General features: G+C 46.0%; 1 protein-coding gene across 1 annotated transcript in view; it reads left to right on the top strand.

Moving 5' to 3' along the window:
• Positions 1 to 2,577: 2,577 nt before the first annotated feature.
• Positions 2,578 to 19,049, top strand: part of nipal3 (NIPA like domain containing 3) — a 61,703-nt gene continuing 45,231 nt past the window's right edge. Inside the window, exons 1-2 of the mRNA XM_060847585.1 lie at positions 2,578 to 2,655; positions 17,609 to 17,677. Of these exons, the coding sequence (XP_060703568.1) occupies positions 2,611 to 2,655; positions 17,609 to 17,677 (114 nt within the window). The 5' untranslated portion in view covers positions 2,578 to 2,610. The remainder of the gene's footprint in view (positions 2,656 to 17,608; positions 17,678 to 19,049) is intronic.

Genomic DNA, 19,049 nt, shown 5'->3' with positions numbered 1-19,049 from the left:
GGGAGGTCCAGGTTTCTGGAAAGGTTTTGGGGTGGGGGGGGTTCTGGATTTGGAGTGGATTCAGGTTTCTGGGAGAGTCTGTGTGTGGGGGATGTCCAGGTTTTTGGGAGGGTCAGATTTTGGGAGGGTGCAGGTTGGGGATGTCCTGGCTTTTTGGAGGGTCTGGGGTGGAGATGTCCTGTTTTTTTGGAGGGAGGTGTGTTGCTGAAAAAGCACAGAAGGTCAGGCAGCATCAGAGGAGCAGTAGAATCAATATTTTTGGCCGGATCCCTTAATCAGGAATGAGGCTGGGAACCTGGGGTGGGGGAAGAGATAAATGAGAGGGAGGGATAGGGAGAAAGTAGCTAAGAGTGTAATAGGTGGATTGAAGTGGGGATAAAGGTGATAGGTCGGAGAAGAGAGTGGAGCGGATACGTGGGAAGGAAGATGGAAAGGTGGGACAGGTTATGAGGGTGGTGCCAAGTCGGAAGGTTGGAACTGGGGTATGGTGTGGGGAGGGGAAATGAGGAAACATTCACTAGTTTCCTAACTTTCCTTGTCCATCTTCCTTCCCACCTATCCACTCCACCCTCCTCTCTGACCTATCACCTTTACCCCCATCTCCATCCACCCTCTGCACTGTCAGCCCCACACCATCTCTCTCTCTCCACCTCCCAGCCTCATTCCTGCTGATGGGCTCCAGCCCGAAATGTGGATTCTGGATGTAGGTTTGCTCACTGAGCTGGGATTTTGGTGCTCCTCGGGTGCTGCCTGACTGGTTGAGCTTTTCCAGCACCATTCACACTCCCCACCATGATCTGCAGTATCATGCACACTCCCCACCCTGATCTCCAGCACCATCCACACTCCCCACCCTTATCTGCAGCGCCATCCACACTCCCCACCCTGATCTCCAGCACTATCCACATTCCCCACCCTGATCTGCAGCACCATCCAACTCCCCACCCTGACCTCCAGCATCATGCACACTCCCCACCCTGATCTGCAGCAGCTTGCACATTCCCAACCTTGATCTGCAGCACCATCCACACTCCCCACCCTGATCTGCAGCACCATCCACACTCCCCACCCTGATCTCCAGCACCGTCCACACTCCCCACCCTGATCTCAGCACCATGCACACTCCCCACCCTGATCTCCAGCACCTTGCACACTCCCCACCCTGACCTACAGCATCATACACACTCCCCCACCCTGATCTGCAGCACCATGCACACTCCCCACCCTGATCTGCAGCACCATGCACACTCCCCACCCTGATCTCCAGCAACCATCCACACTCCCCAGCCTGATCTGCAGCACCTTGCACACTCCCCACCCTGATCTGCAGCACCATGCACACTCCCCACCCTGATCACCAGCACCGTCCACACTCCCCACCCTGATTTCCACCACCGTCCACACTCCCCACCCTGTTCTCCACCACCGTCCACACTCCCCACCCTGATCTGCAGCACCATGCACACTCCCCATCCTGATCTCCAGCACCGTCCACACTCCCCACCCTGATCTCCACCAGCGTCCACACTCCCCACCCTGATCTGCAGCACCATCCAGACTCCCCAGCCTGATCTGCAGCACCTTGCACACTCCCCACCCTGATCTCAGCACCATCCACACTCCCCACCCTGACCTCCAGCACCATGCACACTCCTCACCCTGATCTGCAGCACCATCCACACTCCCCACCCTGATCTGCAGCACCATGCACACTCCCCACCCTGATCTCAGCACCGTCCACACTCCCCACCCTGATCTCAGCACCATCCACACTCCCCACCCTGATCTCCAGCACCGTCCACACTCCCCACCCTGATCTCCAGCACCATGCACACTCCCCACCCTGATCTCCAGCACCGTCCACACTCCCCACCCTGATCTCCACCACCGTCCACACTCCCCACCCTGATCTCAGCACCATCCACACTCCCCACCCTGATCTCCAGCACCGTCCACACTCCCCACCCTGATCTCAGCACCATGCACACTCCCCACCCTGATCTCCAGCACCGTCCACACTCCCCACCCTGATCTCCAGCACCATCCACACTCCCCACCCTGATCTGCAGCACCATGCACACTCCCCACCCTGATCTCCAGCACCGTCCACACTCCCCACCCTGATCTCCAGCACCATCCACACTCCCCACCCTGATCTGCAGCACCATGCACACTCCCCACCCTGACCTACAGCATCATCCACACTCCCCACCCTGATCTGCAGCACCATCCACACTCCCCACCCTGATCTGCAGCACCATGCACACTCCCCACCCTGACCTACAGCATCATCCACACTCCCCACCCTGATCTGCAGCACCATCCACACTCCCCACCCTGACCTACAGCACCATCCACACTCCCCACCCTAACCTGCAACACCATCCACACTCCCCACCCTGATCTGCAGCATCTGCAGACCTCACTGTCTCCCGCTGTCTTGGAGGTTCCGCCTGTTGTGGGTGGGACTTTTTCCACGCGCTGCGACAGGTCCTCTCACTGATTGGACAGATCGGGTGATGGGGCCGTTCCTGTTTGGTGTGATTACCATCCTTGTCTCCCATTGGTTGATGATCTGTCAATCAGCAGGTCAGGGCCTGGAGTCCGGACATGGAGCGGGGCGCCGGGCGCTTTCTCTCGGACAGCTCATACAAGGTAGGCCTCAGCTCGGGCAGGGGGCTAGGGTCGGCTTTGCCCCCCCTCCTTCTCTCCATTGTCCTAGTATCTTCCCCCGCACCACCACCTTCACCCCTTTCCCTCCCCCTCCTCCCTTCCCTGGGGCAAACTGCCTAACTTCATATACTCGGTTTTTTTTCTGCCCATTTCCCCTGAAATACTTACTGAACAAAAACAATCTATATCCGATATAAAACTAACAACTGATCTCAATTTAACTGCTGTTTATGGAAGACAGCTCCAAAACTAAACTACCCCTTGTGTTTTGATGTGCTCCCTCAATAGTCTGGTCCTAATTCTCAATAAACTCCCTTGTTCTAGAATCCTCATCTAGAGAAATAGATTATCTACCCTGCCTCTTCCTCTTAATGTACTGAAGACTTTAATCAGGTCATCTTTTTATCTTTCTAAGTTCTAGAGAGAAAAAAAATCCTAATTTATATAACCTCTCTTTACTTGCAAAGCATGTTAAGTTCAAAGTTAACTCTGCAATGTCCCTGTTAAATGCTCAGGGCAGATGCAATACAGGTTTAGACACAATAAATTTGTGCCAACATTGCTCTCATCAAACACCCCCAGGGTAGATGTAAAACTTTCTCACTGACCAAGACGTTCTTGAACTTCTTGCCACTTCTTCCTATAGCAGTTGACTGACCCTCATTCCCATTCTCTTCCCATGATCCCTTTTTGTACACACACTAACTCGTGGAGAAATGGATGTGACATAGGATAAAGCTGTTTTTGCCCTAGCTGCTTCCTGCAAAACTTTGATCAGCCAGCCTGTAGTGGAAGATTTGTTTCTCTAACAAGGACTAACAAAGTCCCTGTTCTCTATACTTTGCTGTGTCAAGAATATGCCTTCATTCTCAGCATACAAATGACCCATCATCTGCATTAATGTAGAACTGTACAGCACAGGCCCTTTGGTCCATGGTGTTGCAATGAATATGATGCCAAATGAAACTAATCCTTTCTGCCTGCCCTTGGTCCATATCCCTCCATCCTTTGCGTATTCTTGTGCTTATCTAAAACTTTTAAATGCCCTTGTTTTATCTCCTTCCACCACTGCCCCTGGCAGTCCATTGCAGTCTCCTAATACTCTGTATGTAAAGAAAACTTGCCCCTCACATCTCCTTTGAACTTTACCCGTCTAACCTTAAATTCATGCCTGTATTCGATTCCAGCCTCTGGTGACTGTCTGTCTGTGTGGTGTTTGCACATTCGCCCCGTGTCTGTGTGGGTTTCCTCTGGGTGCTATGGTTTCCCCCTGCAATCCAAAATGTGTAGTTTGTGAATTGGCTGAAAATGTGTTGCTGGTTAAAGCACAGCAGGTCAGGCAGCATCCAAGGAATAGGCAATTCGACATTTCGGGCATAAGCCCTTCATCAGGAATGAGGAGAGTGTGTCCAGCAGGCTAAGATAAAAGGTAGGGAGGAGGGACTTGGGGGAGGGGCGATGGAGATGTGATAGGTGGAAGGAGGTCAAGGTGAGGGTGATAGGCCGGAGTGGGGTGGGGGCGGAGAGGTCAGGAAGAAGATTGCAGGTTAGGAGGGCGGTGCTGAGTTGAGGGAACCGACTGAGACAAGGTGGGGGGAGGGGAAATGAGGAAACTGGAGAAATCTGAGTTCATTCCTTGTGGTTGGAGGGTTAATGTAGTTCGGAGTCCGTGCGGGATCAGTCGGTTCCGTAGGCAGGTCCTGAGGAAGGAGATGTGGCTGTGGTAACGAGTCTGTTTGAGAACGTGGCTGAAGAGTTTCTGTGCAGAGGAGATGACCTGGGGGGTGCAGTGAGAGAGAGAGACTCACTGAAATCCTTGTGAATTGGCTATGCTATATTGCCCATAGTGTTCAAGGATGTGTAGGTTACACGCATTAGTCAGGAGTAAATGTTGAGTAATGGACAATGAGTTTAGGTAAGACCATGAGAAATAGGAGTGGAAGTAAGGCCATTTGGCCCGTCGAGTCTACTCTGCCATTCAATCATGGCTGATGGGCATTTCAACGCCACTTACCTGCACTCTCCCTGTTCTCCCACAGCTACCTGGATTACACCCCTTCCCACCCTATCTCTTGCGTCCCACAGCTACCTGGATTACACCCCTATCTCTTGCGTCCCACAGCTACCTGGATTACACCCCTATCTCTTGCATCCCATAGCTACCTGGATTACACATCTTCCCACCCTATCTCTTGCAAAAATGTCATCCCATATTCCCAATTCCTCCGCCTCCACCGTACCTGCTCCCAGGAGGACCACTTCCACCATAGAACACACCAGATGGCCTCCTTTTTTAGAGACCACAATTTCCCTTCCCACGTGGTTAAAGATGCCCTCCAATGCATCTCGACCACATCCCGCACCTCAGACCCCACCCCTCCAACCGTAACAAGGACAGAACACCCCTGGTGCTCACTTTCCACCCTACAAACCTTCGCATAAACCAAATCATCCGCCGACATTTCCGCCACCCCTAAAAAAGACCCCACCAGCAGGGATATATTTCCCTCCCCACCCCTTTCCGCCTTCCGCAAAGACCGTTCCCTCCGTGACTACCTGGTCAGGTCCACGCCCCCCTACGACCCACCCTCCCATCCTGGCACTTTCCCCTGCCACCGCAGGAACTGTAAAACCTGTGCCCACACCTCCTCCCTCACCTCTATCCAAGGCCCTAAAGGAGCCTTCCACATCCATCAAAGTTTTACCTGCACATCCACTAATATCATTTATTGTATCTGTTGCTCCCGATGCAGTCTCCTCTACATTGGGGAGACTGGACGCCTCCTATCAGAGCGCTTTAGGGAACATCTCTGAGACACCAGCACCAATCAACCACACCGCCCCGTGGCCCAACATTTCAACTCCCCCTCCCACTCTGCCGAGGACATGGAGGTCGTAGGCCTCCTTCACCGTCGCTCCCTCACCACCAGACGCCTGGAGGAAGAACGCCTCATCTTCCGCCTTGGAACACTTCAACCCTAGGGCATCAATGTGGACTTCAACAGCTTCCTCATTTCCCCTTCCCCCACCTCACCCTAGTTTCAAACTTCCAGCTCAGCACTTTCCCCATGACTTGTCCGACCTGCCTAGCTCCTTTTCCACCTATCCACTCCACCGTCTTCTCCCTGACCTATCACCTTCATCTCCTCCCATTGTACTCTATGCTACTCTCTCCCCACCCCCACCCTCCTCTAGCTTATCTCTCCATGCTTCAGGCTCACTGCCTTTATTCCTGATGAAGGGCTTTTGCTCGAAACGTCGATTTCACTGCTCGTTGGATGCTGCCTGAACTGCTGTGCTCTTCCAGCACTACTGATCTAGAATCTAGTTTCCAGCATCTGCAGTCATTGTTTTTACCCCTTAGTTCCCTGTGAGATTAAGAATTTATCAATCTCTGCCGTGAAGACATTTTCACTGAGCTCCGTGGCAATGAATTGCAGAAGCCCACCACACTCTGGCTGAAGAAATGCCTCCTCATTTCCGTTCTAAATTGACCCCCTCTAGGATAGGATACTCTTTGGAGAGTCAGTGTGGACTTATTGGCCTGAAGGGCCTGTTTCCACACTAGAGATTCTATGACTCTACTATTAGACATTTCAACTCTAGGAAAAAGATTCTTACTGTCAACACTATCTCTGCATCTCAATTTTATAGACTTCTATCTAGAGCAAATTATACGGTAAATTGAAAAGCCCTGGGGCAAATTGATGAACAGAGATCGATCTGGGTGTTTGGGTCCATTGTACCCTGAAGATGGCAACGCACATCGATAGAGTGGTCAAGAAGGCATATGGTATGCTTTCCCTCATTGGACGGGCTATTGACTGCAAGAGTTGGCAGGTCATGTTACAGTTGTATAAGACTTTGGTTTGGCCATATTTGAAATATTGCATACATTTCTGGTCACCAGATCACCAGAAGAATGTGGATGCTATGGAGAGGGTGCAGAGGAGGTTCACCATCTTGTTGCCTGGTGTGAAGGGTGCTAGCTATGAAGAAAGGTTGAGTAGGTTAGGATTATTTTCATTAGAAAAATGGAGGTTGATGGGGAATTTGATTGAGGTCTACAAAATTATGAGAGTTATAGACTGGGAAAAAAGCTTCTTGCTATCCACCGTGAGTTGGGGACTCAATTACTAGGGGTCACAAGTTCAAAGTGAGCAGGGAAAGGTTTAAGAGAAATATGCATCGAAAGTTCTTTACGCAGAGATTGGTGGGTACCTGGAACATGTTGCCAGCAGAGGTGGTAGAGGCAGGCACGATAGCATCATTGAAGATGTATCTAGACAGATACATGAATGGGCAGGGAGCAGAGGGATAAGATCCTTGGAAAATAGGTGACAGGTTTAGGTAGAGGATCTGAATCAGTACGGGCTTGGAGGGCTAAAGGGCCTGTTCCTGTGCTGTAATTGTCTTTTTTCTTTGTTCTGTCAAGTCTCCCCTAAACCTCTGCTGTTCAACAGAAAACAATGTGAGTTTTTCTAGCCTCTTTATGCATCTCATTCTTCTAATCCTGGTAAACCACCTCTGCACTCTTTCCAAAGCTTCCACATCCTTCCTATAAAGTGGTGACCAGAACTGAATACAATGTTCGAAGTGTGGCCTAACCAAAGTCTTATAAAGCTGAATGTCTTACATCCTCCATCTTCTCCTTCAACTTCCATTGTGTATCCACCTTCTCTCTCAGTACTTCATGCACACGGTCCTAGGAGAGCTACAGTTTCCTCCAGTTCAATTTTGGGTTGTCCAAAACCACTATCATGACTCTCTCCCTCCATTAGACACAGCAAATTTCCTTGCATTTAAAAAGAATATTAATGTGATTTAAGTGAATTGATACCTCTGAAGGGGCAAGAGCTCTACTTGTCAAAAATAATGACCTTTGAACGACTAAAGAGACAATAAACATAATAAATCCAAAGCTAAAATGTACAGAAACAGAAAGTGTTTGGTATGCTTGCCTTTATTGGTCAGAGCATTGAGTGTAGGAGTTGGGAGGTCATGAGGCCACTTTTGGAATACTGTATGCAACTCTGCCTGCTATAGGAAGGATATTGTGAAACTTGAAATGGTTCGGAAAAGATTTACAAGGATGTTGCCAGGGCTAGAGGGTTTGAGTCATAGCGAGAGGCTGAATAGGCTATGGCTGTTTACTTGGAGTGTCAGAGGCTGAGGGGTGACTTTATAGTGGCTTATAAAATTGAGGGCCTAAGGGTCAGTTTTTTCATGCAAAGGGTAGTGAGTGTATGAAATGAGCTGCCAGTGGAAGTGGTGGAGGTGGGTACAATTGCAACATTTAAAAGGCATTTGGATGGGTATATGAATAAGAAGCTTTTAGAGGGATATAGGGAAAATGCTGGCAAATGGGATTAGACTAATTTAGGATATCTGGCCAGCATGGATGAGTTGACAGAAGGGTCTATTTCCATGCTGTATATCTCTGTGACTTTGTCTCTAAAAGTAAAGACTGAAAGCACATAGTAAGAGCTAGTGAAAGAGAATAGGAAAAGAAACTTGCAAGTCATCTGAAAAGCACTTCTTTTGGAAATTATATGGGTAAAGAAAAGTGTACTGAAACAAAATAAATCCTTGCATCTGCAGTGGTGATATTGTCATTGAAAATAACGAAATGACATGCATGTTGTGACATTAGTTCATCTTGTTTACAGAGGGAGTGGTCAACATGCCATACGGCCCAGTCCTGTTTGGCAGAGAGTTTGATGATTTTTGATCCGGCAGCAGTGAAAGATCAGTTATGTAGTTCGAAGTTCAAAACCATTTGGCTTGGAGGATAACTTGCAGGTAGTGTTCTCCTGAGTTGGTTTCCTGGCAGATTGTTCCATTGGATTTTGTGTGGTACACAAGTGCTGCCAGTCTGTGCTGGTGAAATTGCAGTATCTAGGCAAGTGGGATTGTTCCATCACTGTCCGGATTTGTGGATGATGGATAGGCTTTGGGGAGTCGAGTGGTGAGCTGGTAAGTCCACAGAATATTGATGGAGGACTTCAGTGATAGTAGCATCGTTTATTGTCAAGGGGCACTAGTTACATTCTCTTGTCAGCCCAAACCTGAATATTGTCAAAGGCTTACAATAGAGCCAATAAAGTGTGGACTCTAACTTTCCAAAGACTGACTTTGGACAGTCCCCCCTCTCTAAAATCTTACTGCAATTTGACATGGTATCTTTAGTTGCAAATAGTACTGAACATTGTGTAATCATCAGTGAACGTTCCACTGCTAATGTTATGTCGGAAGAAAAGTCATTGATGAAACAGCTGAAGATGGTTAGGACTAAGACAGTACCAAAGGAACTGAAAGGGTTGTTGTGGTGCTGTGGTAATGTCTGTACATCTGATCCAGAAGGCCTGGATTCATGATCTCACTGTTCTAGAGGTGTGTAAAAACAATTCTAAATAGATCAATTAGAAAATATCAATCGTGATGAACTGAGGAGTTTCTAGTGATGGTGTGGTAGTGCCCCTACCTCTGAGCCAGAAGACTGTCTTCAAAACTTGCCACCTCAGGGGGTGGGTAATAATAATTGTATTAGAAAATATCTCAATTTCTCTTTCGACTGTTATGGTACAATGGGAGTGTTCCTACCTCTGAGTCTGGAAGCAGGGCCTCAAGCCCCACCTGCTCCAAAGGTATACCATAACACAACTTGATTAGGAAGTAAATGTCCTGACATTGTATACTGCAGAGATGTTCCGGAATTGAGGTCCCTGGTCTTTAAAAACCACATTTTTTTAATTGTACTAGCTATGACCCAGCCAGGGTTCCTTGATGCGACACTTGGTCAAATGCAGACTTGACCTCAGGAGCTGTCACTCTCAGTTCACCTCTGGACTTCTGCTCTTTTGTCTATGTTTAAACCAAGGCTGTCATAATAAGATCAGGAGTTGAGTGGCCTTGGAATAATACAAACTTGAATGCTAGTGAACAAACAATTGCTCAGCAAGTGCTGCTTGATAACACTTTTTTTGAACACCCTTTCCTTTTCTCTGATGGGGTGGTAATAAGCCAGGTTTGATTTGTCTTGCTCTTTGTGGTCAAGATATACCTGGGCAATTTTTCACACTGTAGGGTAGATGCCAATGTTGTAGCTGCATTGAAACAATTTGGCTGGGTGTGGCATTTTGTGAATCACTAGTCTTTAGTACTATTGCTGAAATGTTGTCAGCACACATCCAGTGTCCTCCAGCCATTTCTTGATATCTCATGAAGTCAATCAAATCGACTTATGTATGATGCTTCTCTTATAGTTTATGGTTGAATACAATTCAGCTGCTGCATTTAGCACCTCATGCAAGCCCAATCTTGAAAAGAGAGATCCTGGTCTATCCATTTGGATCATTACAACATGCAAGTTTCGTTCTAAGCTTCATACCAACCTGGCTTGGAGAAATATCACTGTTTCTTCACTGTCATTGAGTAAAAATCTGATAATCCTTAGGAAAAGAACTGAGAGTATATGTACTCAATATTGTTATGGACCAGACTAAACCCCCTCAAAATATATTGAGAAGATAGCCTAGACACCATCTTTTACTTGTTTTTAAAGGCAAGCCTGAAGTGTTATGTTCCATGAGCAATTTGATTGGTCAAACTACTGGGCTTGAAGCACAACGTACTTTATTCTTACATGACAGTTAAAATATAAACAAATGAAAGAAGAATTGGGATAGTTAACAAATAATATATTTTTTAAACTTCTAAACAGCAACTGTTCCAATACAGTAACATCCCATAAACACATTGTGTCTCATCCAGGAGGGAAGAATGCCAAGGGAAAACTCTGTACATGACAGAATGTAAGCATTTTGCTGTAGCAGGGAGAGATATGCAGCATCTTCCAAACCCTAACAGCTACTGAAAGTAAAACTAAAGTCATGTTCTCTGAAAGCTTGATCCCACCTCATCATGCTGTTTCTAAGGGAATTTAGGATGGGCAGTATGTGCTTGGCCAACTTGTGATGCCCACAACTCATGAAGAATGAAAACAATTAAGCACAGTGGTTGTGCCACACAACACTACATGGTGTCTTCATTGTGAAGATGCGATATAGTTTCCATAAGGACTCTGTGGATGTCACTCCACCTCATGCTAAATTGCAAATTTTCCTGAAGTGGTGAGGATGATGCCAGGTAAACCTCTTGTTAGGTTTCAATCTAGCAATTGCAGCTTTTTGCTGGGTCATTAATGATGCAGTTGAGCCATTCTTGGTGATGGACATTGAGGTCCTCCACATAGACTATGCTCTGTACCCTTGCTACCTTCAGTAAGCAAGTGGTGGTCAATGCAATGAAGTACAGATTCATCAACCAAGGGAGTCGGGTGAGGTTGCTGTAGATGGTAATTAGCAGTTTCTTAATCCAGTGTTTGATCTGAGGCTGGGAGATTCCAAAGGGTCTGGAGTAAATATTGAGGGGTCCTATTGCGATTCCTTCCTGTCTCTGTTTTCTGGTGGGTCTATCCTGCAGGACATTGGCAGAAATATGTCTAGGACATTGACTGACTGCAATGTATGATCCCATGAGTATCACTATGACAGACTGTTACTTGACTTATCTGTGTGAGAGCTTTTCTAATATTGGCACAAGCCCCAGATGTTAGTAAGGACGTTTTTGAGTTTCAAACAGGTTTTTTTTTTGTTGTTTCTGGTGCCTTACTCATTGACCATGAGATGGAGGAGCAAAATTAGGCCATTTGGCCTATCACATCTGCTGTCCTTTGGATCATGACTGAAACATTTCTGAACACCATTTTGTGCCTACTCCCTGTAACCCTTTATCTCCTTACTAATCAAGAGCCTGTCTATCTCTGCTTTAAATACACTCAATGACTTGGCTTCCACAGCCTTCTGCATCAATGAGTTCCACAGATTCACCATCCACTGACTGAAGGAATTCCTCCTTATCTCAATTGTAGAGATTCGTCCTTTCACTCTGAGGCTGTGCCTATGGATTCTAGATTCCCCTGGATAGGTCATAGCCTAGACCCAGCTCAGGTTCTGGGAATCTGAGATTGAATCATGCCATGGCACGTGTGGAATTTGAATTCAGTAAAAAAAATTCTGGAATTAAGAATCTACTGATCATCATGATATCATTGTCTATTGTTGGAAAAATCTATCTGGTTCATTAATTTAGGGAAGGAAATCTGCGATCCTTACCTGATCTGGCCTGCATGTGTTTCCAGACCCACAGCAATGTGATTGACTCTCATTTGCCCTCTGACGTGGCTGATCAAGCCATTCAGTTGTACCAATCATTACAAAGTCTCAAAGAAATCAAACCGGAAGGATCGCCTGGCATTGACCTAGGCACCAGAAAAGGTAATGGCAGAAACAGCTTTGTTGACCCTATAAAGTCCTCCCCTCCAACATTTGGGGACTAGTGCCAAAATTGGGAGACCTGACTCTCAGATGAGTCAAACAACAACCTGACATCATTATACTCATGGAATCACACCTTGTAGACAATGTCCTAGACACCACCACCATCATCCCTGGATATGTACTATCTTAACAGCAGGATAGACTCAGCAGAGGAGGTAGCACAGCGGGATACAATCGAGAGGGGGATGCTCTGGGAATCCTCAACATTGACTGCAGACCCCATGAAGTCTTGTGGCTTCAGGTTAACACTGGCAAGGGAACCTCCTGCTGATTACTATGTATTGCCATCCCTCAGATGGTGAATTGTGTTGAACAATACTTAGAGGAAGCACAAAGGCACAAAATGTACACTGGAGGATTTCAGTGTCCACCAGCAAGAGTGGCTCGGCACAGCAATACAGATCGAGGTGTTTGGGTTCTAAAGGATACAGCTGCTAGGCAGGGTCTGTGACAGGGAACTGACTCGGGGAAAAATATACTTGATGGCATTGATACTAATCTGCTAGCTGCAGATGCGTACCTATGACAGTATCACAAACAGTGACCACTGCACAGTCCTTGTGGAGAAGAAGCCTCACCCTCACATTGTGAATAACATCCATCGTGTTATGTGGCAGTCTCATCGTGCTAAATGAGACAGACTTCGAATAGGTCTAACAACTTAAGACGTGGCATCCATGAGGTTCTGTGGGCCATTAACAGCAGCGGAACTGTACTCCAGCACAATCTGTAATCTCATAGCCTGGAATATCCCCACTCAACCATTACCATCAAGCCAGGGGATCAACCCTGGTTCAATGGAGAGTGTAGGAGGCCATACCAGGAGCAACACCAGGCATACCTGGAAAGTGAGGTGTCAGTGTGATGAAGCCATTGTTATGGGGAAAATCACCAGTCTCTGAGTCAGAGTAGGAGTTCGATGACAGAGTTTATTGTACAAAGAAATACCAGAGTTCTGGGGAGAAAAAAGACGCCAACAGCATAGTGGTCAGCTGCGATTCCTCTCTCAATCTAGAACGCATGTCAAAATACCTTTATACATCTTGTGATACAACAGGTCAGTGATGAGGTTATTGTCTTTGAAACATGATTTGTTTATGCTGGTGTTGGACTGTGGTGTACAAAGTTTAAAAATCACAACACCAGGTTATAGTCCAACAGGTTTATTTGGAAGCATTAGCTTTCAGAGTGCTGCTCCTTCATCCACCTGACAACCACCTGATGAAGGAGCAGCACTCCAAAAGCTGGCGCTTCCAATTAAACCTGTTGGACTATAACCTGGTGTTGTGATTTTTAATTTGTTTATTATAATCATTGCAGACTCATAGTTTCGATACAGTCATTGTCAGTCCCAGCATAGCCTTTGTTAATTTCAGTGCGATTTGTTGTTAGTTTCAATGCAGACTTCAGTTTCAATGTTTGCGTGGAAGTCCATTGCTGTAGTAATGGGTGCTAATCGCCCTTCCTGAGAAGGACAGTTACTGCAGCCCTGGCTATTATCACTTTATATTGAATCTATATCAAGCTGATGGCATTTCTATCTAAGGTGTTGGCTGTACCCAGACACTTCAGCAGGCAGATGATGTGATGTACACTGAAGTTGGTGGGGTGGAAGGTGAGGACCAGGGGTTCTATCCTTGTGGTCGGAGGGGTGGGGTTCAAGAGCGGAGGTGCGGGATGTTGGTGAGATGTTTTGGAGGGCATCTTCAACCATATAGGTGGGGGAATTGCGGTCTTTAAGGAAGGAGGCTATCTGATGTGTTCTGTGGTGGAACTGGTCCTCCTGGGATCAGATGCGGCAGAGGTGGAGGAATTGGAAATTGGGATAGTATTTTTGCAGGAGGTAGGTGTGAGGAGGTGTAATTCAGGTAGCTGTGGGAGTCGGTGGGTTTGTAGAAAATGTGTTGAGTTGGCTGCCATTGATGGAGATGGAGAGCTCCAGGAAAGGGAGAGGGATGTCAGAGATGGTCCAGGTGAACTTAAGGTCGGAGTGGAGTGTGTTAGTGAACTTGATGAACTACCCAACCTCCTCGCAGGAGCACGAGGTGGTGCCAATGCAGTCATCGATGTCCTCAACTGCACCTCATATGACAATCCTACCATTTCCAGGATTGTTCTTGTTAACCTCCTCTGAACCATCTCCAAAGGCAACATATCCTTCCATAGATATGGTGCTCCAAATGTGGTCTGACTAGAGCCTGATAACGCCTCAAGATGACATCTCTGCTCTTGTATTTTAGTCCTTGTGAAATGAATGTCAGTATTGCATTTGCCACCTTAACTGCAACTGAACATGCATGTTAACCTTAAGAGAATTCTGAACTAGGACTTGCATGTCCTTTTGTGCTTCAGATTTCCTATTTAGAAAATAGTTTACACTCTAATCTTCTTACCAAAGTCCACAACCTCACACTTTCCACATATTAAGATGATAAATGGAATTTTGCCCTTTATTGCTAAAAGCGTTGAGTTTGATAGCAGACTGGTTATGTTGTAGCTGTATAGGCAGCTGGTGAGGCCGCATACCTGGAGTACGCCATGCAGTTTTGATCTCCATGCTTGAGAGAGAATGTACAGGCACTGGAGGGCATGAAAAGGAAGTTCACCAAGGTTGATTCTGGAGTTGAAGGGATTCACTTATGAGGAGAGACTGAGTAGGCTGGGATTATATTCATTGGAGTTTAGAAGAATGAGGGGACACATTATAGAAACAAAATTATAAAGGGATTAGATAAGGTGGAAGTAGAGAGGATATTTCTACTGTTGGGTGAAACTAGGCCAAGAGGGCATAGCCTCAAGATTAGGGGGAGCAGACTTAGGACTGATTTGAGAAGGAACTTCTTCCACCAGAGGGTTGTGAATCTGTGGAATTCCCTGCCCAGTGAAGTAATTGGGGCTTCCCCAGTAAATGCTTTTAAAGCTAAAATAAGTTATTTTTTTGAATTGTAAAGGAATTACGGGTTATAGTGAGAGGATGGGTATGTGGAGCTGAGCCCCCGAAAGATCAACCATGATCTTTATTGAATGGCGGACAGCCTATAGGTCCAGCTTGTCTACTCCTGTTTCTCCTACTTATGATATTCCATCTGTTGCTACTTTGCCATCCTCCTAGCATGTACAGGTCCTTCTGTCGTCCCACATCTTCTCCCCCTCCCCCTCCCCCTCCCCCTCGAAGCAAAACGCTCAGAGACACCGTATGGCTCTACCTCCTTCATCTTTATTGCGTGCCTGGAGGGAGAGAGAATGATGGCCCATGTGCACAGGGACATGAGTTCACGGTCTTCTCTGAAATAGCAGTTTCTTGATGAATTATATAGTCATTTTACAGGGAGAGCATCCAGATAAGGCAATATACATATTGGTTGGGTGACCGTTACAACCAGCGAGCCTCAACAGTAAAGGTTAATAAACCATCTGCTATTACACAATGAATGATCTTAACCTCTTTAACTGGCTTCTCGTAATGCATACTTTTCACCTTGTTAACTGAATTTACATACTGAAAGCTTCCAATATTGTTAAATGGCTCTACATAATGACTGCTTTCCACTTTGTTAACCCATTACCCTTGCCTCCAGCACCCCATTGTTAATTGTAAGTTCTTATCTGATCAGAGTCAAGCTCAGCTGAACCTCTTGTTTCAGGAAACTCAAAACCTAACTCCTTCCCTACCTGCTCATACCTGATATACATTCTCACTTCTGCATCCTTTCCATAGGGCGGCACGGTGGCATAGTGGTTAGCACTGCTGCCTCACAGCGCCAGGGACCTGGGTTCAATTCCTGCCTCAGGCGACTGACTGTGTGGAGTTTGCACATTCTCCCCGTGTCTGCGTGGGTTTCCTCCGGGTGCTCCGGTTTCCTCCCACAGTCCAAAAGATGTGCGGGTCAGGTGAATTGGCCATGCTAAATTGCCCGTAGTGTTAGGTAAGGGGTATATGTAGGGGTATGGGTGGGTTGCGCTTCGGCGGGTCGGTGTGGACTTGTTGGGCCGAAGGGCCTGTTTCCACACTGTAAATAATCTAATCTAATCTCATTACTACCTGTCTCTCCTCCATCTTTGTTGCTAAGTTTGCCGATGACAAAATGCTTTCAACTCCTTTGTCCAGATGATTAATGTATAACATGAATAGTTTTCCCAACATTGACCCTTGCGGAGTTTCACTAACCACTGGCTACCATCCTGAAAAAGGCCCCTTTATCTCAACAAAAACTAATAGAACTGTGGATGCTGGAAATCAAACAAAAATAGACATTGCTGGAAAAGCTCAGGTCAGGCAGCATCCGTGGAGAAAAATCAGAATTAACATTTCAGGTTCAGTGACTTTCCTCAGAATTGATGACAGGAAAGAAAATGTTGGTTTTTAAGCCGAAGATAAGGTGGAGTGAAGGGATAAAGAGTAAATGATTTCTGGTGATGCACCACAAACAGAGAAGAACAGTTGGATAGATAAAGAATGCATACCAATCAGGCTAGGAAGTGAATGGCTGTTAATGGGGACTGTTAGTGACTAGTGTAATACCGGACCATGTGATAGCAAGGCCTGGTGTGCGGGGGTTGGGGTAAGGACATGAGAGAGCTAAGGCCCAAAAATTGTTGAACTCAGTACTGGTGTGGTGAGAATGGATGCTTATCGAAGTGGCGCCAATCAAGCGGGTTGCTTTGTCCTGGGTGGTGTCAAGCCTCTTGAGTGTTGTTGCAGCTACGGAGAATTCCATCATACTCCTGACTTGTGCCTTGTAGATGGTGGACAGGCTCTGGAGAGTCCGGAGGTGAATTATTCACTGCAAGATACCTAGTCTCTGACCTGCTTTTGTAACCACTGGTTTTGTATGGCAAGTCTAGTTGAGTTTCTGGCCTGTGGTAACACCCAAGGTACTGATAGTGGAGAATTCTGTGATGATAACATCACAATGCCGAGGAGCAGTGGTTACATTTTCTCTCACTGCAAGTTATCATAGCCTGGCCGTTGTATGATGTGAATGTTACTGGCCACTTGTCAATCCAAGTTTGTGTAGTTTTTGACTTCTTGTTATAGGTTGTTTGACTGTTTTGGAGGGTAGAATAGAGTAAACCACATTGCTATGAGTTTGGAGTTGCATGTAGCCCAATCTAGCTAAGAGGGCAGGATTCATACATTCAGGGTCATTAGGGAAGCAGTGGATTTTTATGACAATCAGAGGTTTTCCTTCCATGTTGAACTACAGACCACCATTTGGCTGCAGATTTATTAATTAGTTGAATTCATTTTATGCATTTGCTGTGAGGGAGATTAAACATGTCCACTGAGCATTTGCCTAGTGGTTGAGCAATTTAACTTAGATGTGTGAGAATAAGCTGTGTAGAACAGGCCTATTTTCTCTGGAATTCAGAAAAATGAAAGGTGTTTGTATTAAAATAAAATTTTGGGAGCGTAGAAGCTAAAAGGCTGAGTGAAGAGGTAATGAGGTTTTAGTGCTTTGTTATCTAAATCTGAGCACTGTTGGTGTTAGAGCTGGCTCTGTCACTTGCTGACTGCTTGTTTTCATTAACAGGAAAATCTGATTGGAACATTGTTGGCCATCTTCGGGAATCTTGTCATCAGCATCTCTCTGAATGTGCAGGTGAGTTTCTGCTTTGGGAATTGAGTTCTAAGTTGTTTGCTGATCGTGATCCTTGTGGCTGTTGCAGTGCCTGTGCATCTGAACACTAATACCTGCTGGTGCATGGAATGAATTCTGGAGAAATGAGGTGTGTTTGCATTTTACATGTGGTTAAAGCATCTTTCATTTATTTCGCTGGACCAAGTGTGTCTCTGCATAGGTACTTAAAACAGTATTAGCTAGCACAATGCTGTCTGTACCTTCCTTGCAACTGACTGTATTTATATGCAAACTTCTTGATTTTCAAATTTTCCCAATCTTCAGGGCTTCCACTAATCTAAGCTTTTCCAGCATCTTCAATTTTAACCTATTTACTTGCTTCACTTCAGTTAACACTGTCCTCATGTGATTGTAATTGCCTTTGTTTAATTTGGAGACATTAGTTTCAGACCAAAATTTCATGCCCTCAAACTGAATGACACTTGGTCTAAGCTAGAGGACTTCAATTAGTCCTGTTGGATTATGCAGTACCAGGTCTATAATTTGTTTGGTTCCAGAATGTAGGGTTCTAGGAAATATCCCAAATATACTCGTCAGTTCATCCAGGCTACTATCGCCAACTTCATTTTTGCAATATATGGGGAGATTTTATTCTGATACCACCTTTCAAGCACTCTTTAGTTCTTCATTTAAACATTAATGAAGGGACTTGTGAATGTGCGAGGAAATGGCCTGAGAATGACTGACTGTTTATCCTTGGTTGATTGATTGTATTGAATTTATAATTTAATATAAATTACAGAAGACTCTCTGGCCAGGCTGCAGTCTTTGCAGTTTTAAGCTCTGTCTATAGTAAGGCTGTGGAAGAATCGAGGAAGTGCAAAATAGATTCTCGAGGATTGTTTCAGAACTGAGATACAATAATTGAAAAATATTGAACAGGACCTTATTACTTTTTTTAAAAAAGGTTGAACAAAAGCACTTGAAATTGTGAAAGTAAAACCAGGAACTACCGAAGGGTCTGTTTCTGTGGTGTACTCCTCTATGACTTTATGATTCTATAACTGCATATGCTCGAAGTCTGCAGTAGAATTGAAGAAGGGCACAGATTAGATTAGATTAGATTACTTACGGCCCAACAAGTCCACACTGACCCGCCGAAGCGCAACCCACCCATACCCTTACATTTACTCCTTACCTAACACTACGGGCAATTTAGCATGGCCAATTCACCTGACCGGCACATCTTTGGACTGTGGGAGGAAACCGGAGCACCTGGAGGAAACCCACGCAGACACGGGGAGAACGTGCAAACTCCACACAGTCAGTCGCCTGAGTCGGGAATTGAAACCGGGTCTCAGGCGCTGTGAGGCAGCAGTGCTAACCACTGTGC

This window comes from Hemiscyllium ocellatum, chromosome 30, assembly GCF_020745735.1.
Source record: "Hemiscyllium ocellatum isolate sHemOce1 chromosome 30, sHemOce1.pat.X.cur, whole genome shotgun sequence".
Lineage (NCBI taxonomy): Eukaryota > Metazoa > Chordata > Chondrichthyes > Orectolobiformes > Hemiscylliidae > Hemiscyllium > Hemiscyllium ocellatum.
Note: the sequence above shows the minus strand (reverse complement) of the source record. Positions and strands in the feature narration are given on the sequence as shown.